Below are 25,452 nucleotides of genomic sequence, written 5' to 3' on the forward strand. Positions count from 1 at the left end.
AAATATTATTTCTAGAGTTGTACAAGGGATAACTGTGAACCTCATCAACTTTTCTATTGAATCGATAACTCGAAAATTACCTTTAGAGGGTAGCAGACGCTGTTTCATGTTGTGCCTAGTACCGTCCCATATTATCACACCTACCTTTCGGCTGTTGTCACTTTCTGAATACGCAATTTGAAATTAAACTCACCTAATCCATTTCATAGAGTCTTTGATCATCACTACAGGACAGGCAGAAGCGGCACTCGGCAGAAAATAAAAGGTGCGACGTTCGGCATAGCATCAATAGTGTTAACACACGAATTGTAACCTTAATCATTTGTAGTTTTAAGCCAATACAACTTGATGTAAATGAATTCGTGATGTAACTTTAACGTTTAGCAAATGCCATTACATCGGTGACGCAGATAAATTGGCATCTTTTACCGTGCTTCCGCATCAACTGCGTATTGAGCTCAAAATCTGTCATCTTTGTATTTTTCACTGCCAGATCTTCATTGTGTATGGTTCCCTTCTCTTGATTACTTCCACACATTTATTGCTGTAGTAGCGGCGAGCGCACACAATTCTACGGTACAAGAAACTGCCAGTATATATAGTTTAATTCGAACACTGTTATATGTTTATTTAGTTCCTTAATTGCAGTCGACAAAACTTAGTGACTTTCCCACCCATTTTCCGCTTTCTAACTACACCACTACTTAAATGCTGCAAATAACGTCTTTGCTCAGTACTGCCCTTCGCCAGTTTCTCAATGAAAAAGTAACATGCCAGTTCCATAAACTGTTCCCTTGGGCCCTCATCATAAGAACAATACAGCATTATTGCAAAACGGATTTAAGGTACTCTAGGTTCCCTCACGCAATAATTTATATGATCATTGTGTTATTTCGGCGTGGCCTTAAGTTGCATTCGGACAGCCTACTGCGCTGAGAGATTACTTTGTCATTTTACATAGAACCGCTTAATAAATGTAACCTAAACGACAGATGAGATTGTAACGTTTCCACCATTTTACTTTAGCTATTTCTAACAACTTTCCTGTATTTTCATTTTTTCGTGTTTTTGTTCATAACGAAGTTGGTCCATGGCTCCAGACTTTTCATACACGCTGTATATACAGGGGTTACACTAAAATTCTAAAACGTTTGCAAAAATGTGAAAATTATACCTAGTATGGTGTGAGGCCTTCTTTTCCGTCCAAAACAGCTTGGATCCAACGAGGAATGGACGTATATAGCTCCTGAATCGTGGTGAGTGGAATTTTGTACCAATGTTCCTCCAAAACATGCTCCACTTCCTTAAGGGATGCTGATGGAGGGTAATGAGACCGAACACGCCTTTCTAACTTAGACTACAATGGCTCAATGATTGTCAGATCTGGTGCTTGTAGGACCCAGGGAAGGTGTGATAACTCCTGGTCATGCTTCTCAAACATGATTTCATCGTTTTGTACCGTGACAGGGTGCCAAATCATCTTGGTAGATGCCATCACCATCAGGGAACAATATTTGGGCCATGGGTAGAACCTAGTCCCCAAAATGAGCTCATACGCCTTAGCATTCATCATTTCATACAGGGCTATGATGGAACCTGAAGAAAAACACGATATCACTGCCCACACTGTAACAGAAACACTCCCATCCTTTACAGTTGGGAGCAGACAGTCTGTATCATAGGCCTGCGACGGTGTTTTCCATACGTAAATACGACCGGTCGTTGGACACAAGGTGAAAGTCGATTCATTGGACCACATTACGTCTTTCCACTGCTCATGAGTCCACGCCTTGTGGTCCTTGTACCACTGCATACGCCTCTTCCCATTTACAGCTGTGACCAGGGTTTGGCGACGCACTCTTCTAGTTGCACTGTTTTCGATTAAACTGGGTTTTGTAGGCCGGAATTGAGTTCAGAAGTAATTTTCATTGCAGTGGTCTTTTTTTAGTTGCTACAATCCGTTTTAATGCCCTCCGGTCCCTATCTGACAGGATTGTCTTTCGACCACTGTTGTTCTTTGCAGACGTCGTTTGCCCATGAATTGTGTATGCCCTCGTGACATTGGACACAGTGCCTTTCGATACACCCACAATGTTCGCGACTGTTGCCACTGAAGCTCCAACCAGACGGGCACCAACGATCATGCCTCTTTGGAAGTCTGCCAGGTCGACCATTTTACGGCACAACTTTCACACCACGACACTCACAGGTGAACTGGTAACTGCTGACGGAAGAGGAAGGTCCACGTGACACATTGAAAACAAGAAACGATTGGCAACCGCATCACGTGTTGTACAGTGATGGGCCAAACTTACGTGTCCTGTATGAAGTGTGTTTAGATTTTTTGTTATCCCCTATATATATATATATATATATATATATATATATATATATATATTACGGGTCTAAAGTCAAGTAGTATTACTGGAGAACAACTTGACTGACATTACACTTTCTTTAAATATTTCCATGGTTTACGTTCTTGAAATTTGTTACCGATGCAGTATAAACATATTTTGGTTTTTTACACCACTAATTAGTGGTCTGGGAAAAAAATAATAATTAGGTTCTATAAAGTTGATGCTGATGTGCTGATGTACAAACTATTACTTTCAAGTCAAATAGTGTTGAAGAATTTAAGTTTTGGGAATTTAGATTTTTTGTATCAATCACTAAACTCCATGTCGCTTGAAGCTTTGACTACTGGACTATGGTAATTAAGTTAAATGTCATCAATTACTTTCTTTCTTAAAATTTACCATTATCGTTATTTTCTAATTCCGAAGATGGTCGACTGCTCTGTTAGTCAACGGATCAAAATTTTAAATATCATCTCATGGAACACCAAAACTAGATATTTGACGGTATTGTGTTCTTGGGGTATTTATTTGATTTCCCATCCCGGTAGAAGGTTTACGAAAAACTATGTACAAGAAATCCATTTACTGAACTTTAAAATATGATTTAACATTGTAATATACATACATTAGCTTATGTAAATACATTAAAATCGTGCTATGCATATAATTATTTTGCTTCAAAATTTACATATTTTATATATATTTCCGTATAACAATTTGCATTTAAGATAGGATAAGTAAAGGATTAGTTGTGGGAGTAATCGTGTATGGTATAGTTCATTTTTGTGTTTATTATTATTATTATTATTATTATTATTATTATTATTATTATTATTATTATTATTATTATTATTATTATTATTATTGTGTGTGTTATGTAAGTACGTAAGGGGAAGGATTAAATCAAGACAAAAGATTAATTAAGCACATCGATTTGGAATATAAAATGGAACAGAAAGCAATGCTTGGGAAATCTTAGGAAGCTGGACGGTACATCGCATGAACTCAACACAGAAAAAAAAGAGAAAAGTTGGAAGATTCTTTGTCTCAAGGAAAAGAACACCCAAGAGTTAGATGCAGCTGGCTCATGGTTGCTAACTACAATTTTCAGAAAGAAGGGAATATCGCTGAATCTTCAGTATTTATAAACCTGCGGAAGATATATATGGGAAAATTACTATGGTCAGAGACGATGTGATCTGAAGACACCAAGTCGGGTGCAGCCATTGTTTAAGTTTGCTTGCTGGAGTTCGTAAGTACATGCGAAACTTCATTTACAAAGGGGCGTTAAAATTTTGGAAGTTGACTAGAAGTAACACCTCTTGAGCAGCTAGCATCACTTCCAACGGAAATTCGGCCAGCTAGAATCAAACCTAGAATTTCGCAGCTCCCCTCACCTCACCGGAGCGAAACCGACGAGCTGAGCGTTCCATGTAGAATCCTTCACCCCTGTAGATAATTTTACTTCCACAAGTAATTCTTTCAATATTGTAAAGATTTTCTTGGTATTTCGTTGTTGTGGAATATAAGTTAGGTTAGTCGCTGTATGGTGTTATTTTTGTGTCATATCAAAAAAGGCTTATTTCAGTACAGGACGACAAGTCCGGCAGTACTCCATGAAGGGAATGCATGATAGATGTAAGAGCTTAAACATCGTGATCATAGCAGGTGACGTCCTGAGGAGAAAAGCTGCACCAACATGTGAGAAAATGTGAAATTTCTATGTTTTTAAGATATATCAGCATATCACACTTTCAAATAAGCTGTCGTACTGTATATAGGTGTTAATTCTCGTGTGTGGTATGTTGACAAACATTTTAATTTACCAAAAACAATGAAAATATGACAACTCCTTATAGCAACCCCTCACACAGGTGAGTGGTCGCGGAGAAATCCCGCTAGGCGGCAGGATAATCAGGTCTGCATGAGAGCAATGTGTTCTCTCAACTGAAAAATAAACATTTTTTGTGAGAAAAACGTAGAATACATGTTTAATAAGAACATGATTAGAGTAGTGCTACGTATGATTTGAAAGCCGGACATTTCAGCTATACTGTGGATACATCAGTTTGCGATTAACTATTAACAATTTTAACCCATTTCTGGCCAAAAAAAAATTTCGAAATATTTGTTTCTATTTTTCATCTCTCTTACAAAATACACACCACGTGACATGGAGCGGGATGTCGCTGACCTAATCGTAGGCAGTGATACCAACCGACACTAGAAAAAGTTGTACCGTTTACCCCGATTTTTATTTCAGCCCCAGAGGTTCCGAAACCTCACAAATGTCGACGTCAGAGGTTGTCGACAAATGTCGACAATGGGCACAAATGGGTTAAATGGTGAAGATGTGAAACAGTGAAAGTGAAAATTCAGGTCAGAGGGGACAATGACCTTTGTAGGCACTCTTTTTCATCCCCACTTCACCCCCGTCATAAGACTCGCAAAAGCTGTGAAGCGAGCCCAGCCTTTTGAGTAGAAGGTGGGTTTGATAAAAACAAGGAGGCAGGGGGAAGAAAGGCAATTCGTGTCTTGTGATCGGAAGAGAGGTATCACTCTTCGTGCTCTCGTATAGAGAAATTCGTCTCTTGACGTACAGAGGAATTCATGACTCTGGTATAGTAGCAGACAGTGCTAGCTACGAACATTGAAGTTTTAAACTTGCAAGCACTTATATTAGCGATGTGCGCGAATATTTTGTAAATAAATAAACTATATATATATATATATATATATATATATATATATATATATATATATATATATATATATATATATATATATATATATATATATATATATTCAATATTCATCCTAGTTAATATCTTCAGGGTAAAATGTGTATATATATCATCTTCCATAATTAATTCTGCAAGTGAACTTCGCAATTGTGTGCGTTAAGTACAGGACAGTGGTGTGCGAACATTTATAAAATATGAGCAGGATATAATTATCTGTTATGCGAACCCTATAGTGTCATCTTCCCTTTTCTATTAGGGTGATGAAGTTAGATAGTCGTGCAATAGCCACCTAACAGGCTGGATCACGTTAGGTTAGGCGAAACAACCTGTGCCTAGATCTCGTTTCACCGCAGGCACAAGATCCAGAGAATTGCTAATTGTTCTCTGAATATTCGACCGAAGGCGAACCAGGATGGAAATAGAGTATCGTCATGTTTTAATGTGGAAGACAAACATGACCTCCTTGGTACCTACGTTCTACTAAGGTGGAAGATAGTAGAGCCAACTCCAAGGATCAAGAAGAAGAGCAGGAGGACATCCAAGAGAAGAGGAGAACCACCGAAGATGCGTTGAATCGTGCACGAACATTTAGTATAAACAAATCAGGCCTTAAAAAGTGAAAATAAACACTTCGGTGAAACAATTCTGAGAATTTCAAAATTTAATATTTTTTTCATTGTTGTAAAGTCACAGTGTATAGTGCTGTTGCGTGTGTTATTACACCTCATTAAAAGTTTGTCTAATGAATTTCGTGTGCACTTCATTCTCCAAAGGAAGCCTGACAAGGTATGTGATCAGTATAATATTATCACGTCTTTCTTTTCAGCTGTCTTGGAGTTGTCAATGTCCGGTAAAGTACGGTGTACAATCAAGGGTTGTTGGGTGAGTGAGAATTAGTATTGCCTCTAACCACCTGGGGAAACACGTAGACCTGAAACTTAGAGTCTCTCTTTTGATTTGAAATGCTATCCTAAATTATTTTCAAGTTTGTTCAGTAAAACTACTTTATCTTTCTAAATTACATATTTTGCTCTACCGACATTTCAACTTAAAAGCTCTACCGACTTAGTTAGTTACTTACATATTTTTCAGAACATTAGCATTTCAAGATTAGCATATTCAAATTTATTTAAATTTTGATTTAATTTGCATAATAATGAATTTATTCTTCACTCTACGCCCCTTCCCCATTACAACATATAAAATGTTGTTTGCTTTAAAAAGAGGTTATAAATATGGTAATTGGTTAAAATAGAAAAAAACTTGATTTCTTCCTTTCTTCCCTGCAAACAATAAATCATATCAAGAGTACATAGTATTGGTCGTTGGATGTTGTACAGATTATTGGAAATTTCAGGACAAAAAAAGAGAGAAAAGAAAAACATCTTCTCAATCATCTTTCTGCGATTGGGTTTCCAGTTAAAGCTTCAAAGTGTTCCTGCTTTATTCCATTCTGGCTATTTAACCTGCCCACTTGAGCCTCCTAGACTTGATGACTAACAATGTCAGGTAAATGGTATAAAATACGAAAGTAATAGTTATAAAGATTTCGCCATTCTCAATTCTCACTTTTCTTGGATCCCAATATTTGCATCAAGATTTTAATTTCAAATACTTTCAGTTTGAGTTCTTCCCTCAAAGTAAGTGGCCATATTTCGCAACCTTAGAGCACAACACGCATAATTATCTTTTAATCCGTATATTTCAAATTTCAAATTCTTCCACACAATTTGCAAAAGCAAAAGAGTTTGGACGAATTTCCCGCTTCAATCCATATTCAATCTGTTCTTTGACATGATTTTGTTTTGATAATGTTGGTTCTTGGTATTAGAAATTCCCGACTTTGTCGAAAATATTATTTGATATTTTACCCTACGCTTAAGTTGCGGTGTTACGTCATGAGAAATTTTAACCTATTTAGTTTTTTCTGCACTTACTTCTAAACCTATATCTCCGGATGCGTTTACGCTGTACAAAATACAATGCCCTGTAGCTGTTTGCATAATATCTCTAATTCTATGCTACATCCATAAAAAGCACTTTAACAGGTACGGCGTATGTTTCATTTCCGTCGAAGATAACTAGAACAATTATTGTACTCCATATCTTAGGTTTATCTAGTGTTAAAGAAATATAGATTTTTAAAATATAATCTTAATATTTATTTGATGTTTTATAAATTAAATGATTTTCATTGAATAATGAAAAGAATGTAAATGTCGCTGATCTGTACAAATTTTAAAAACACTTTCAATTTTTCAATGTAATTTTCGTTAAAATTAATATATTTGTGCACTACTTTAACTATCTTTCCTGTAGGAGGAGAACGGAGAAAGTCCAGAATCCAAGGAATATGAAAATTCGAAGTTGGAGATAATTTATCACTTATTACGCTGTAAAACAATTTTAATCTATATACAGTGCGTCCCACTAGCTTTCGAACCCGAAAAAAACGTTATAATTTCCGAACAAATGTACATAAGAAAATGAAATTCACAATACACGTACCTTGTTTCATGCTAAACACGAGAAAGGGTTGAACAGAAGCGCACACGTCAACACAAAGACGATAGGTGGCGCCAGGGGAAGTGCTGCTTGGCGTGGTGCGCGTGCGTTAGTGTGACTCGAGTCGCTGCAGCACGAGGATGGTTCTGTACACCGTACAGGAACGCGTGTTCATTGTTAAAAAAATATTGGATATCGGGATCGTATCAGACCATTCAATGTGAATTTTGACGTGAATTTGGATGCCGTAAAGGACCATCGAAATCATCAATACATCATTTGGTGAACAAGTTCGAAACAACAGGAACGTTGCTTACGGGACATGGAGGCGCGCGTCCACGGATGTCCGAGGAGACAGTACAGAATGTGCGGCAACGTCTTTTGCAGTCCCCTAAGAAGAGCCTGCGTCGATTATCACAAGAAGTAGGGATGTCAAAGTCAACTGTGCAAAGAGCCGCCAAAAGAGCCAAGCTGTTTTCATATCGCGTTACAGTCGTCCAGGAGTTGAAGACTACAGATTGGGAAAAGCGCGTGATGTATTGTCGTTGGTTGCAAGCTTTGTTGCATGACAATCCAGGTATCCTAGACTATACTTGGTTCACAGATGAAGCTTGGTTCCATCTCTCCGGTTATGTGAGCTCGCAAAATACTCGGGTGTGGGCCGCCGAAAATCCTCATGTGTACCATGAGATTCCACTTCATCCCTTGAAGGTGGGAGTTTGGTGTGTAATTTCCCGACAGCGTATCATTGGACCCATCTTCTTTGAAGATACAGTAAACACACAAGTTTACTAACACATCTTCAGTGAATTTGTGAATCAGCTGGACGATCAAGAACTGCGTCGCGGTTATTTCCAACAAGACGGAGCAACATGCCATACTTCCAACGTGGCCATGGCAGAAATTGAGTCCTTTTCTGGTGACAGAATAATCTCCAAAGGATTGTGGCCGCCAAGATCCCCGGATTTGCCACCACCTGATTTCTTCTTATGGGATTTTCTTAAAGGTTGTGTCTACAGAAACAACCCACGATCACTGCATGAGTTGCGAAACAATATTGAGAATGCGATTCATGAGATCACACCGGAGACTCTACATCGGACTTTTCACAATGTGGAATGCCGTGTACAAACATGTCTTGACGTTCAGGGAGGACAGTTTCAGCATCTGGTGTGACGATCATGTATTCAGCATAAAACAAGGTACATGTATTGTGAATTTCATTTTCCTATGTATATGTGTTCGGAATTATAACGTTTTTTTCGGGTTCGAAAGCTAGTGGGACGCACTGTATATAAAATTGAAAATCACTATGTTTGTGACTATAAATCTCCTGAATTGCCATACGGTTCGAGGCTGGGCTGGTTTTAGGCTATTCACTTTGATGTTAGAATTGAAGGGGGGAGGTGGAGGGGTATAAAAATAAATAAAACTTAATAACTCCTGAACCTCTCCACCGATCTTGATCAAATTTTCAACGTAGATGAGGTTCAGTCCTTGAATCGCTTCTATGAATTAAATTTGACGGAGCAATGTAGTGGAGGAGAAGGAAGGGAGATATATAAAAACAATTATATAAGTTTGAAAGTGACTATTTTTGAACTTAATAACTCTTGAACAATCCGACCGATCTAAATCGAATTTTCAAGACACGTGTGATTCCGACCTGGAAACATTTTTGTAATTTCACTTTAACGATAGATCCTAGGGAAGGAGGAGGGGAGGGGGACGTATAAATAAATACTAATAAAACCTATCAACTTTTGGACCACCCAACCAATCACGATCAAATTTTCAACATATATGAGGGTCGGACGTTAAGTGTTTCTTCAATGTGTCGTTTCAATTTGACAAGCGGTCACTCGGTCGAAAAAGTGTAAAGCGCATTTTCAGACCAGCCACCCTGAATGAGGTTTTTCCTGGGTTTTCCTCATTCTCACCAGGCAAATGCCGGGGTGGTACCTAACTTATAGGTCCTGGCCGCTTCCTTCCTTCCCTTTCCCGGGATTGTGTGCTCGCCGAGGGACGTCATCCCTCAAAAACGTGAAGGGCTAAATGGCCTTAGATGCCGAAAGCCCAGAAATCTAAAAATCCTATCCTATCCTATCCTATCAATTTGACAAGCCAACATAGGGGAGGGAGATGAGGCAAATATATGTAGAAAAAAATTAAAATGACTGCTCTCGTGACTTCATCACTCTTGAACCACCCCACCAATCTCAATCAAATTTTCAACATACTTGAGTTTAGGGGCAGAGATTACTTTAGGCTATTTACTTTAAGGATGCAACATAGGGGAGGGGGAGGGGAAGAGAAATTTAGAAATGATCACAAATGACCGATATTAGTGTTCAATCCATAGTTTTCGGGATCGATGTGAGAAACAGTGACACTTCTGATGCTGTTTCAATCCAAGTTCAGCCCTGACAGTTGGGGAGGGGGAGGGTACAACGTAAGGGAGGGAGTTAAACATTTAAAAATGATCGAAGATGACTAATATTAGTGTTCAATCCATAGTTTTAGGAGTAGCTGAGATTAACAGTGACATTTCGGATGCCGTGTGTCGCAGCACGGAGGAAGGGGAGGGGGAGAGAACTTTATAAATGATCAAAAATGACCGATATTAAAGTTGAACACATAGTTTTCGGGGTCGATGAGAGAAACAGGGACACTTCTGATGCTGTGTCAACCCAAGTTCAGCCCTGATACTTAGATTGGAGGGGGAGGGTACAACATAGGGGAGGGGGATAAACATTTAAAAATGACTAATGACTAATATCAGTGTCCAATGTATAGTTTTAGGAGTAGCTGAGATAAACGATGACACTTCCGATGCTATGGCCCGCAACATGAGGGTAGGGAATATATATATATATATATATATATATATATATATATATATATATATATATATATATATATATATATATATAAATAAAGAGAGAGAGAGAGAGAGAGTTTCGAAACAACACCGAGAACGTTTGGGAGGTGATTCCTGTCACCAAGATAAGACAAAAGGTATAGACCAACCTGGGTGCACTATAGGCTGCCGAAAACATGCAGAAAATGAACTTTAAAGGCCCGTAGCTCGAAAACCATGGTACCTACCGCAGTCGGGTCAAGACTTCACTTAGAAACCGATACGTGTCCTACCCAAAAATATGTGTTTCAGAACCCTGCGTTATTTACGCAACAATTTTTATAGAGGTAGTTTGTGAGTACTTCAAGTTATATGCCAGTAGTCAAACTGCCTGTCTAAAAGTTGTTGCTTGAGTACCTTAGGATTCTGAAACATGGATTTTTGGATAGTGCACATATTAGTTCCTAACTGAAGTCTTGACCCGACCACGGTAGGTGCCATACTATTGGAGGTATGGACCTTTTAAAGTTCATTTTTTCATGTTTTCGGCAGCCTATAACTCCGAAAGGATGCATTTGTGCACCCAGTTTGGTCTATACTTTTTGTCTTATTTTAGTGTCAGGAATCACCTCCCAAACGCTGTCGGTGTTGTTTTAAAACACCATATATATATATCATTTCAGTTTTATTATTTTTACATTTATCCACATTTAAATCTTAACAGAATCAGGAACTCTTAAATTTCAACGAAACAAAACTTTTATTTATGATATGCATTCGTAGAGGACTTGGATAAGCATGTATTTCTTAATTGTTATTACTGAAATTGCTAATATATACGACTAGTTTCCCTTCCTGCTTTTCTGCATTCCATTCCGCCTAGCCTGATTCTTCCTAATTGATTGAATGTAAGACTCATCGTTTTCCTGTTAAATGAAACCACGGAGGACACGTCCACACGGGGTATTTGCTACAAGGTTTGGAAAAGTGCAGATTCGTCGTAAGAAGCACAACGCACCATTGGAGATCGACCAAATATATGTCTTGGAAATACCATTCTGCAGGTTCATCGCCACAGATTCACTTGAGTTAGACACCTGACTAGTGGTATGGAGATGAATGAGAAGAATCGTTAGATACACCGTGACAAGATAACTCGACGCCCCCGGCAGCTCAATAGGATTCGGATCCAATTGTTGGCTGACTCCAGTGTATCCAGGCTCTTCCACGGAAAACCATTCATTAACCCAGATGACCAGGACGACACCAGTCTCGTTGGAATTATCAGGCTAGTGCTCATCCTTTGTTTCATAGTTTAAACCTTTTCTCTCTCTCTTGCCTTTCCCTCAACTAGTCATTCTTATGAAATTGAAACATTTGAATTTTATATAAATTCAACCATAACTTTTAGAGTTAAGTACCGTGTTGAGCATCAATTTCATCCCCAATTGTCACAGTCATTTTATGAGTATTTAGACATTGTTCTGTGCTACAAACTGTTGGCACATCACGGCACAATAATAAAATAAAATACATGAAAGAAAATGAAACCAAAGAAACTATTTCAACTTCAAACCTAGCGCGTAGTGTAACGGTAGATATTTCCAATATTTTCTCGGAAAATGTAATGATTTTTTCATTCTGTACATGAAAGTAAAATTTATAATAATTCTTATTAATTCTTTATTTACAGGCCCAGAAATTCTTAGAAGAAGATATTGGGTCAATTGATACCACACGAATGGATCCTGACACAAAATACGAGGTAGTACAGAAAACGTTGCTTTGTTATTTTCTTTTTAGTTATATTGGCTAGAGACAAAATAATCGAATTTATCCATACTCGTCTATTTAATTATGAAAGTAAAAATTACTTAATCTTATATTCAGAATTTAGCAAGTTACATTGATGGACACATCCAATGTTTCGGTAATTGCTGTTACAAGAATGCTTCTTTTGTTAAGGAATTTCAATAGAGGATTGTGCCTTATCCTGGACTCGTTTTCGAAACTCAAAAGTATTGAGAAACATTACCTAAATGAAATAAGTGTAAATAAATGAAATTAAGGCAATACTTTTAGAGGAAGCACTACAGAAAGAATATGCCAACGAAAACCAACAGTAACACCTGAAATAATGCAGATACATCTGTAAGTGGAATTTAATGTGCAAAACAATAGTTTATGATATTGAAGATGAGTTACTATTTATGGCGTAAAACAAATTATGTTTATGCTGTATTGGTACAAAGAAGAAAAGCACTTTCAAAACTAGGATTTATTTTAATTTGGCTTACAGTATTCAGAGCTAAAGTAATTTTTTATGGTGTACAGTGTACTGTAATATTTAAGAAAACCCATCACTCGCCTTATTGTTTCATAGATATAACGCTTTCCTGTTATATGGAGTTTGTTATGTATCATTAGGAAATTAATAATAAGTTTCTTTTCTTCCAATCTGACGCCCACATTTTGGGTTCAGATGATCTCACTCTTCAATCTTCTTCCCACTAAAGAGATTATTATTATTGTAATCATGTTTGACTATTTAACCCGTCATAGTCTACAATGCTTCCTATAAGTTTTCTCATTTACTACCGTTTGTGCCAGAGAAAATAAGGCATATGTTTGTCCCGTTGGAGGTGCTCGCCTGAATCACAAACCCGAGCAGTAGTTTGTATATCACTTTAGTGGAACCGTCTATTGAACTCCAATCAATCCACTACCTTTTTAAGTTGTAGTTCTTTCATAGCTATCATAAGTTGTAGTTCTATATTTTATGACAATATGCTGTATGTTTTACGTAAGGTATGTGCAAGTTGAAACAGGGGATGGGTCAATAACAGAGAACTTACAGGCATCGAGAGCTGTACGAGACATTGTATATAATATTTTCGTAACAATCGAATGGCCGTATTTAATGGAGAAACTAACTCATCGTATTCTAACATCACAAGAACACATAAACTGTTATAAAATAAACAAAAATATTTATTTACTAAAGGAATGCACGACAAATCTATTTATTTAGGGGAATTTCATTCTTCATGTTTTTCAATGTCCCGTTGTACGCTAGATATTTCAATGTGCATGATATTTTCCAAGTTGGACATCAGTTATCCAGGAAATACTTTCAATTTAGTTTAAGGTTATGTAAGAAGTATAGTTTCAATAAGAGGTCAGGCAGGGAAGATGAAAGGGTTCAGTGGGACGGGGGCCGGTTTTTGAACATGGCTATTTTACATGAAGAAAATAAAATTACGAGAACCAAAAGAAAAAGAAGAAAAGAAACCTTTCTCGAATCAGCAATACAACTTCTTACACTGTAAAAAATTAGGTGTTGAAACAACATAAAATGACTACGGTACCATTTTAGCGTGTTACTTGTGTGTTAATTCAGCACCAAGCACATCGCCTTCTGAGTATATCAGAAATAACTCGTTACTACCTGAGAGAATTTGCATTGGTATTTATCGTTTAATATGAGCAAAGCTTTGCGAAACATATTTAGCACTTGTCCCAAGTAACGAATAATGTTCTATGTTTCCTGTTATCGATAACAATAATATTGTTGTAAACCTGTGAATCGTCTGACAACAGTTACATAAGCAAGAGTTCTGTCATCACGTTCATACGTGCTAAGACACAAGAATAACAAATAAAGAAAATACAGGAAAGCACTGCTATCTGTGTAACTGTTGTCAGATGATTCACAGGTTTACAACAATATTATTGTGATTACAGAAAACATAGAATGTTATTAGTTACTTACCATAAATGCGAAATGTATTTCGGAAAGCTTTACTCATACCCAGTGGCGTATTTAGGGGGTGGCTTCCGGGCTTAAACTCCCCCCGAAATCTCACTTACTACAGTCAAATATATAAAGTAACTTGCAGAATTTTCACATTTTCAGGAAAAGTCCCCCCCCCCGAAAGTTAGCAAAGCCCCTCCCGAAACAAAATCGTAAATGCGCCACTGCTCATACCAAACAGTAAAAAACGATGCAAATACTCACAGCCAGTAACAAGGTACTTTGATATTCTCTGAAGGCGATGTCTTAGTGTTGACCGCAACCGCGAATAGTTACCGATACTACACATCTAGTACAAGCTACCACAACTGTTCCTACAAGTTATGCATCATGTGTAACTAACGGACAACGAATTCGTTCGAGATCTCTTTCCGATGGTGAGCAAACATTAGACCCGAAGAAACAACACCTTACACCCATCGCAGATCCTATTGCTGTTAATAGTGTCAGCACTAATATGGATTGGGCATCCACTTCTGCTCATATCAATCAATGTCACACCAAGAAACAGTTTATAACTTCTTATTAACCGATATGATACAAAATACGACTCAGTATGTGCTGTATTTCAACAACTAGTAAAGGACGTTCCTCGTCCAGAAATACGAGAAATCATCAAGACACGTCGAGGCATCATTCTCAAATCGACCAATCCAAACTTCGCCACACACGTTCGGAACAAAGCCACTTACGAAATTTTTGGATTGAAAGTAAAAATATCAACTTTAAGTTCGAGTGGACGGAAAACGCCACCTCCACCACGGTGTGCTTCAATGTTATCTGTTGTCATTCGTGGCGTAGAACCCGACTTTACCGATGAAGAAATTTACTCTGAATTGCATTAAAAAGGAGTACCTGTCAAACGTTGTATACTTATTAAGAACAACTTGGGTCCAACATACTTAGTCCGCATTCTTACTGATCAACAAAAGTTGACCGACCAACTTCTTTTCAACGGTGCATATCTATACCGGCGTCGTTACAAGGTCGAACCATCTCGCACACCAGCACCTTTACCTGTTAGATGCGAGAAATGTCAGCAATACAATTCTCATCCGACATCTGAGTGTCCAAATACCATCAAATGTGGCTACTGTTCACTTGAACATTCTACAAAAACTTGTCCAAATCTTAAGGAACCACCACATAGTGACCAATGTTCTGAAAGACATCCTACTCATAGCTACAAGTGTAAAGCTAAGCCTAAACCCGACCCAGCTAAGCCAGAGCTTGTTGTACAAATCCGTTCCGTTGACACTCCAACCCCCTCCAGCAAATTCGTTACGCCATCCAATAACAGTTGAAGACCTATTACGTTTCCTGACTATTTCTTTACAAAACATTCATCCTTTTGATCGCAACCACATCCTGAACCAGATCATATATGCAGCCAAATTACTGTTTAACTTACAACTTCATGCTACCTATTCCGGACCTACAGTTTACTTTCAAATTCAACCAATAGAAGTCTATGTTTAACATGGATACTTCTACATACACTTGTATACTACATATAATTATGGCTTATAGCTTACTTTTTCTTAACATTCGATCAGTCTTAACACACCACGTGCTCTTTACACAGCTTCTTCAAGAAGAACAAATTGCAGCCTTTGCACTTAACGAAACGTACCTCGCACCACATCTCCAATGTTACTTCCCGAAATATCACTCCGACATGATGCTCCATCTGGTCCACGAGTCTATGGAGGAACAGATATAGGTGTTAGCCAACGTCTTATCGAGCAGTCACGGTTCCATTAACGCTCACACTCCACCTACCTGAGCATAATGTCACGACTATTTATTTTCGAGGCCGCACTGTCACCTTTGTCACCATATATTTTCGTCCAAGTAAAGCACTTAACTACGACTTCTTTCGATACATCGATTCTACCTTTAGGCACTATATTATCATGGCAGATCTAAACATTCATAGCCGGTCACAGCGTGACAAGAATAACTTTCTCGACTTTTTGCACACTGAAACAGTTGCTGAGCTCCATGTTGTACCGAAACCTACACGCCCCGTCAGCAATACCACACCTGATGTTGTCATCACATCAACATATCTCTCCCAGAGTATTCATATCGATGTGCTTGATTCAATTGGTAGTGATCATGTGCCTATCAAACTTACACTTCAATGTCCTCCTCGCTCTCAATCTAAACTACCTCCTCAGAAAGTATTCTGCTACAAACGAGCCAATTGGGAACAATATCGCTCAGATCTGGACACTGCTGTTAATAAATTGCTCATGCCTACAACACAATACGATCTTGATCACACAATTGCTAATCTTACTGAAGCTATTCAAGAAGCAGCACAACGTTCCATTCCAACAACAGAAATACAATTGCATAAACCAAAATTTGTCTCCTCACTATTTACCTTTCATATCCGCTCCTCGTAGAGCACATCGCGAGTATCTCGCTACAGGTAATCTTGAAGCGCTTCGGCTTCATCACCAATACCTTAGGATTACGCATAATTATATTGTTGCACATAAGAAACGCCATTAGATTGAAACTTGTAACACACTTGCAAGTAAATCACACCCTAGTAAATATTGGCGCAAATTCCATCAACTCACAGGGACAGTTTCCCGCACACCATACCCCATTGTTCAAATTAATCAGGCAGTAATCACTGATATGGATAAAGCTAATACGTTTGCTTCATTTTTCAAGATATTTTTACACCTTTCCCAGGTTGGCATACATCGCAACGCCTACAAAAATCAATAAACCGACTTACAGATCCATCTTCTGCTTTTCTGCGACCATCTATCAACCACTCTTTGGAACCCAATAATCAACTTACCACTCCGATCCAACCAGCGATATTCGCCAAACATTATTCCGTAAACGCAACACTGCCCCAGGATTTGATTCTCTTACGTATGTTCTCATCCGGCAAGCTCCACCTTCTTTTCTTCTGTTTCTCAGCACCATATATACTTTCATCCTCCGAACTGGATTTTTTTCCAATCGATTGGAAATACTCAAAAGTTCTTCTCTTCCCGAAACCTAAGAAACCTCCGTCTGACGTCCAGTCTTATCGCCCTATTTACCTCACTAGTTGCCTCTGTAAAACTTTGGAACGAATTCTAGTCCGCCGTATACATGCTCATCTTGCTACTCATAATCTACCTCCTATTCACCAAGCCGGTTTTCGACCTAATTTTAGTACGCTGGATCAACTAGTACGACTATCCACGGCTATTTATAATCAATACAACACCGGTTTACCCTCTTGTCTGGTAGCCTTTGATCTAGAGAAAGCTTTCGACAAAGTCTGGCACCCTGGTTTACTTTACAAACTCCATAACTATCTACTACCATCTTCATATATCAGGTTCATACATTCCTTCTTATTAGGTAGGCTAGCATATATCTCTATTAACGGAGCACTCTCTCATCCGATCTTCCTACAATCTGGCGTTCCTCGAGGTTCGTCACTGTCTCCTCTATTATACTTATTGTATGTTGCCGACCTTGTTGTCCCACACAACATATGCACATTTCAGTTTGCTGACGACACCGCCTTTTCACGGCGACCTGCACAGTGCAATCAATCAGTAAAAACATACAAACGGAAATTAACACATTCGTTCACTGGTGTAATATATGGTGTAAGTATTAATTCTACGAAAACTCGGGCTATTGTTTTTCTGCCACGTAGACACCGTTCACGAATATACAGGAATCCAAATCGATTAAACCTTCAAGTAGATCATACACCTGTACTGGCGTCAAATACTCTGACTTATCTTGGTGTCATATTTGACTCCAAACTTACCTGGAATCTACACCTCACCAAGATCGTACGCCAAGCACAAAATCGGCTCAACCTACTCAAGTGCTTAGTCGGTACAACCTGTGGGCTAAAAAGCATTAACAGTACTTAATACTTACAAGGCCTTTATGCGCAGCACATTAACATATGGACACACTGCCTGGACATCCGCACCGCCAAAATTCTATCAGAAATTGGCTATCCTAGAGCGTCATGCTTTACGCCTAGCACATCGCATCTTACCGCATCCGACACAGTTACTTTACGAGCTGATTGATTTTCCACCTTTGTTGCATCATCTCGAACAGCTTCGTACTCGGTACGTTTGCAAGCGAATTGACCAGCAGCATCCCATGTTACTTGATATCCTACGGTACCATCGGCATCACGACGCACCTCCAACTTACGTCGATACTCCTCTCCAGCACTTCATGACCTTCTATCATTTACAACTAGATGATGCTGCAGTGGATCCCGAAATCTTTCACATCTATGAACCACGTGAGCTTTCATCATTCATCTACCCATAATATGCACCGTAACTACCTATTAACATGGGCTTCCTCTGTCTTCATCAGTTCCTGAATCAGCCCAGGAACAGAAGATAACTTGCATTCGTCAGTACTAACCAAAAACCCTGTGATGTGGCGTCCAAAGCACTGCATTCCATCTTAATCTACTTCTCTGCCCACTGCATCCTGCACTACAATCATTCAGCTTTGCTTCGCCATAATTCAACACGGCATGCTAATAAATGTATTATTTTCTACCATACTATTGTGGCACACTTGGCCCCACATCATATTATGTTTGATTCTCATTATGTGTTATTTTTCACCCTTCAATCACCTCTCTGTATGTACGTATATTCAGTAAATGAATAAATATTAAATATGAACACCTCTTAGACCAACCACATTAAAGTGCAATCAACTTTTCTATATATGAAGCACTTGCCCGAAGAAAGGGCGAAACCCTTTAAACGGGACGACAGACAAAAGAAAAAGAAGTGTTGAATTGACACACAAGTTACACGCTAAAGTGGTAGTCATTTTGGTTGTTTAAACACCTCATTTTTTGCTGTGTATAAAATAAGCAGACTGCTGTTCTCAATTAACAAATTACCGCAAAGCAACAAAGAGGAGAGAGCTCATCATTTTCTTAAGGGAAAGGTGTGATAAATTCTATTCATTCTGATATTGATCTTACTGTATCAAACTGTAGTTACTGTATATACAATAACTTTCTCATTTTCTTTTAAGGTTCAATTTCTGATCCAAGTTCTTTCAACGAAGAAACCAGTCATCAACTTCGGGGGTTTTGTTCAAGTAAACAGAGCATTGCTGACTTCAGTGAGTTATTTTTTATTTAATTTTTATATCTAATAGCACTATTAGTAAACAATCATAAATCACTTAATATATTACATTTACTTTAGAAATTTATTATAAAAGCTTAAAATTACCTTTTATAACTATTCAAACGTCTTTCTAAAGCATCCAGAGGCAGGTCGTGAGAGAAATTCTAACTCTACTTTCCTGTTCTTTTCTTTCTTATTTTTATTTTTTCTTTAAGCTGAAGTAAAGGGAGAAAATTTACCAAAATACGAATTGCTAAACACAACAATTAAAGCATTAGGTAAGGTCTATTTCTTTACTTTGAGGGAACGGAACTTTATCTCTGATCAGAGCCACACATAATTAAAATAACATTTTACCTCAAACAAATAATTAAGATTAAAACTGTAAAATAGAATTTTATTTTTAGTTTAAATAACTTATTCTCGTTTTATAGTTACAAACTATGATTAATTTTATTAAAAACACACACATTTGGTGCGTTCAGTGCGCAAAGGAATTAAGTCGAGTTTTCGTCATTTTGGATATAGTTCGTCTTCAAGATTTGTGTCCAAAGCTTCTTTCAGAGCTTCAAGGATTGGCGAGCAGTTATTGTAAATAAGTTTTATAATGTAAAAACAGTTTTAACTTCTTAATACACTTATGTGTGTCTCTCTCACAATTTAGGTAATGTGACTTGTGCTCTGAATGTCTCACCGCATTTGTTGATTAGTTACAATAATTGATCCCATTTTAGTGTACTGAAGATACAATTTAAGAACTCACATAAGAGAGATTAGACAATTTGTTTCATGGTTTAGGCAATTTATAGATCTGGCAGTAGGCTACTTTAAGATAAGAGAAAACAATATTATTTATCAATTTATGGAAGGGTGGTATTTTATTATTATTATTAAATATAGATATAACGATCGTTTATACACTGTAAAAAATAAAACAGCATTGAAACACTTTTGGTACATATCTTGAGATGAAAATATATAAAGTATGCTCCGCGTGTCCAAAAGTGTTCATTCTCCGAAAACAATATCTATTATGACATTTAAGACACTTCTGCTCGGCAAACAGTTCGAAAACAAAGTGATGACATACATTTTACACGTTTTGTACACACATCTGGAACATACTTCGACACCACAGTATCTGAAAAGGGTGAATATATGTAATCTGGAGATGTTCAAAGAGTGTCAGTAATGTGTACCGTGTCCTACTGTTTCTTAAAGTAGTTTGTGTATTATTTTTCACTGTATATGAAATGACAAGATGAAGTAATGCTTAATTTACCAAATTTCTAGGGAGAAATAAAACTAATCCCTATAAACAAATACTATTATCAAATAGCATAAGCATTGGCGGTTCCTCAGCGAAGTCATGTTGGTAACACATTAAATGTTATCATTTCAATCTAGCCATAAATTTTTATACAGCGTTATGAGCTGTATACAAGAATCAGCACGTTAGGTAACCTTTATTCCTTTAGCATGTAGCAACAAAATTAAAATTTTTACCGATGTGATATCCCTCAAGAGGCACCATTGTCCAATAGATTAATTGTCAACCTGTATATGAAATTCCTACTAAAAATAAGTTGGAAAATCCTTTTTAGTAAATCCAAAAATTAAAGAAATAAAAAAAACTAAAAAATAAGAAGCTCCCGGCAGATTTGTCTATCTACTGTAAGTCAACACCCACTAAGCGATTACCCTTCCCTCCTACCATAAACCAAGTTTTATTCGTTTCCCCTTATTTCGATGTCTCGTTGAATCGATATTTAGTAACTAAAAAGTGTCTCATTAATCCATCAACCTTCTAATAAGCAGTTTCAGATATTTTTATTACCTGCCTCTAACTTGAAGTTGACAAATGAGTTACATTCACGGAAAAGTAAAATCCAAAAATATTTTCTTTGGATTGTTTGCTTTCTGATAAAATTTGTCTCAAACTAAAAAGACCAGGTTCTTATTGTAAATTAAAAGAAAGTATTCACCTCTCAGAACATTCAGTTACTCCATATTTCAATTCCTTTCTCAATTTCTAAAAGATTCTAAAATTTAACACTCTAATTAGAACTTTGGCAATTTTGTATCTAATAAAATTCTATAGATGTTAATTAAAACTATTATATGTATATCTCTTTTCTCTCGATCTTCAGAATATAGACTATTATGGACACGTCTAAGACACAAACTCTAATTGTGCCAAGTTCTATATGCAAAAATTTTCTCATACTTCAATGTGTGTCCATTGTTTTCCAATGATGTTGATATAACGACGACCATATATATATATATATATATATATATATATATATATATATATATATATATATGTCAATGTATTATACCGACAAGCTGAAAAAGGTGATAGCTCAAATTACAATAACAGAAAAAGCTAGGGCTGTGGAAAAGTAGTAGACGTTTCCTTATTCAACAAACATATTTGTGCAAGACAGTAAAGTCAGTAACAGATAATTGTAATTTGCTCCAATATATTAATTTCAATATACCAAAACGACCATTGCGTAAGAATTTAGTATTTAACATAACAAGATCTCATATTGCAATTCACCAGGAGTCATTCATAATTAGAGCTTGTAAGAATTTCAATCAGCTGGTTTCATCAGACTTCGATCTTGACTTCTGTTATCCTATTTCTGTATATTTGCGTACACTCAAAAATAATATTTTGAAAAAGACATTATGTATGGAATAATTAAATAATTAGGAAGTGTTATCTGTATGAATGTTGAACCTATGCTGGAGACATTTTTATTTTTATTTTTTATTTTTATTTTCATATTTTTTATTTTTTCATATTGTACATTTTTCATCATATTTTTTTCATTTTCTTTTAGATTTATACTATTAATATTTTAATTTGTTTTTATTATCTAACTCGTATTTTTCCTTGTTTACATGTATTTTTTATTTCTTTCAATATGTAGGTACATATGTATTTCATGTGAAATTATGTGTGTATACATGTGTTCCTCTGTAAATGGAGTTTGGCTCTGTAGAGGACTATTATAAATAAATCAATAAAAATAAAAAATAAAGCAACATTTCAATACACACTTTTTCGATTTCGAAAAAACATGGAGTGGCGATGCACATCAGCATAAAAAAGTCATACATATGCAATCCAAAAATACATATTTCATGAATAAGCAAAACGGGTATGTAGTGAATTAACTAAAGGGTATATTTCCCAGCCAAACTTTGAACAGAAGTTTCAGATATGCTGTAATTTTATGGTGGACTCAACTTAGGAAAAATGTAACTCTTGCCAACAGTGCATATGAACAGCTACACGGTACTTGTTCCCAATAACACGTACTGCAACATACTTTCTGATGGTTCACCTATATGCCTAAGCGTGAAACAAAACAGAGCAGTTCACATTAAATCTGAGTAAAGAGCCCATGATGTTGCTCGTCGTTAATTTTTCCGACTTTTCACTGACACGTTATATATTCACTGCTGTCAAGGCTTATATTTTCCTACTTTGGACCCCTTACATTCAGAGTATATCTGAAAATTTTGTTAAGAACATGTCTGGAAATTATTCCCTGTAAGGAATCTCCTGCACACTCATTGTGCATTAATGAAATATACTTATTTAGATGTATATGTGTGTCTTGTTTTACGGTGATATGGATCGCCACTTCATGGTTTCTCGAATTCGAAATAGCACGAGTTGAAATTGAGTTTTTCGACGATCTTAGACAGTCCGAGCTCTGAAATGATGCATTTTTCCATACTGATTCATATGAACTTTCTCTATAATTTTCATACGAGGAGTCACATCTTACAGTGTGTCGCTCTAATTCATTAACACTATATATATATATATATATATATATATATATATATATATATATATATATATATATATATATATATATATATATATATATATATATATATATATATATATATATATATATATATATATATATATATATATAGGGGTTGGACAAAAGAATCTAAAACGTTTGCAGAAGTGTGAAAATCATATCTAGTACGGTGTGGGGCTTCCTTTTGCGTCCAAAACAGCTTGAATCCAACGTGGAATGGACGTATACAGCTTCTGAATCCTGGTGTGTGGAATTTTGTACCAATGTTCCTGCAAAACATGCTCCAGTTCCATAAGAGATGCTGGTGGAGGGTAATGAGACCGAACACGCCTTTCTTACTCAGACAACAATGGCTCAATGATGTTCAGATCTGGTGATTGTGGGACCCAGGGGAGGTGTTATAGCTCCTGGTCATGCTTTACAAACCATGATTTCATCGTTTTTGCAGAGTGATAGGGTGCCAAATCATCTTGGAGATGCCATCACCATCAGGGAACAATATTTGGGCCATGGGTAGAACCTGGTAACCCAGAATGGCCTCATACGCCTTAGTATTCATCATTCCATGTAGGGATATGATGAGACCTGCAGAAAACCACGATATCACTGCCCATACTGTAACAGAACCACCCCCATGCTTTACAGTTGGGAGCAGACAGTCTGTATCATAGGCCTGCGACGGTGTTCTCCATACGTAAACACGACCGGTTGTTGCAAACAAGATGAAGGTCGATTCATCGGACCACGTTACGTCTTTCCACTGCTCATGAGTCCACGTCTTGTGGTCCTTGCACTACTGAATCGTTTCTTCGCATTTGCTGCTGTGACCAGGGGTTTGGCGATAGCGGCCCTGCCATGAATTTTCATTTTATGAAGTTCCCGTCACACTGTTTTCGATGAAACCGGGTTTTGTAGGCCGGAATTGAATTCAGACGTAATTTTCATTGCAGTGGTCTTTCTTGTAGCTGCTACAATCTGTTCTAATGCCCTCCGGTCCCCATCTAACAGGATTGTCTTTCGACCACTGTTGTGCTTTGCAGACGTCGTTTGCCCATGAATAGTGTATGCCCTCGTGACATTGGACACAGTGCCTTTCGATACCCCCACAATGTTCGCCACTGTTGCCACTGAAGCTCCAACCCTCCAACCAGACGGGCATCAACGATCATGCCTCTTTGGAAGTCTGTCAGGTCGCCCATTTTACCGCACCACTTTCACACCATGACACTCGCAGGTGAACTGGTTACTGCTGACGGAAGAGGAAGGTCCACATGACAGATTGAAAACAAAAAACGATCAGCAACCGCAACACGTGTTGTACAGTGATTGGCCAAACTTACGTGTCCCGTATAAGCGTTTTTAGATTTTTGTCTACCCCTGTATATATATAAACGACTCGTATTCATTGATTTTCTAGAAATGTTTGGACTTGGAATCTAAAGTTGAAGTCCTTATGATCAAACAAGCCGAAATTTGATAGTATCTTGTTTCTTCACATAATGTTCTATTCATATGCAGAAGATCCTTTTAGCTAATCTCTTGTTACGGACTGTTCAAGCATAGGTGTAGCTACAGGATGCCAAATATTCCCATGCACAGCTTTATGAAATGCGTTGATTCTTTATTTTTTCTTTCTTCAATTCTTATTGTCAACTCATTGAAATAAAATTTTAACCCCATTTCTAATAGACTTAAAACTGTATAAAATTTGCACGTAAGAATGTTATAATAGTGACTGGTATTTTATTATCTTTAGACAATGTATACAAGATTAAGAGATGCGACTCGAGTTGTAAACTTAATTGTTACAATAATTATTATTATTAGTAGTATTAGTATTGGAAACTCGTTTCCTTTCCAAATTTTTAAATCTGCCTCACTCATTTTTTAAATGAGTGGTCCCAAACGCCAAAAGGAATGGAAATCTCCGAGAGAGAGGAAGGAAAAAATTTCTTGTCATAAATTCCACATCAAAGTTAGAAGCACTTGCTTTTCACAGATACTTTTTTGTTTCTTTTATCGGGAACAGGAAAGTTCTGGCGGCTAAGAAATTTCAGTATATCATATTGTAAATTTCCAAACGGATTTATTCACATTGCAATTTCTGGTAATAAAGAAATTATCATTAGAAGACATTATTGTAAAAATTATATTTT

At 37.1% G+C, this 25,452-nt stretch overlaps 1 protein-coding gene across 1 annotated transcript in view; it reads left to right on the top strand.

Moving 5' to 3' along the window:
- Positions 1-20,041, top strand: part of LOC145667485 (uncharacterized) — a 197,711-nt gene extending 177,670 nt beyond the window's left edge. The window contains exons 2-4 of the mRNA XM_081734962.1: positions 12,163-12,234; positions 19,345-19,434; positions 19,877-20,041. Coding sequence (XP_081591088.1) covers positions 12,163-12,234; positions 19,345-19,434; positions 19,877-20,041 — 327 coding nt within the window. The remainder of the gene's footprint in view (positions 1-12,162; positions 12,235-19,344; positions 19,435-19,876) is intronic.
- Positions 20,042-25,452: the final 5,411 nt, after the last annotated feature.

This window comes from Thermobia domestica, chromosome 13 (assembly GCF_964235325.1).
Source record: "Thermobia domestica chromosome 13, izTheDome1.hap1.1, whole genome shotgun sequence".
NCBI classification, from domain to species: Eukaryota; Metazoa; Arthropoda; class Insecta; order Zygentoma; family Lepismatidae; genus Thermobia; species Thermobia domestica.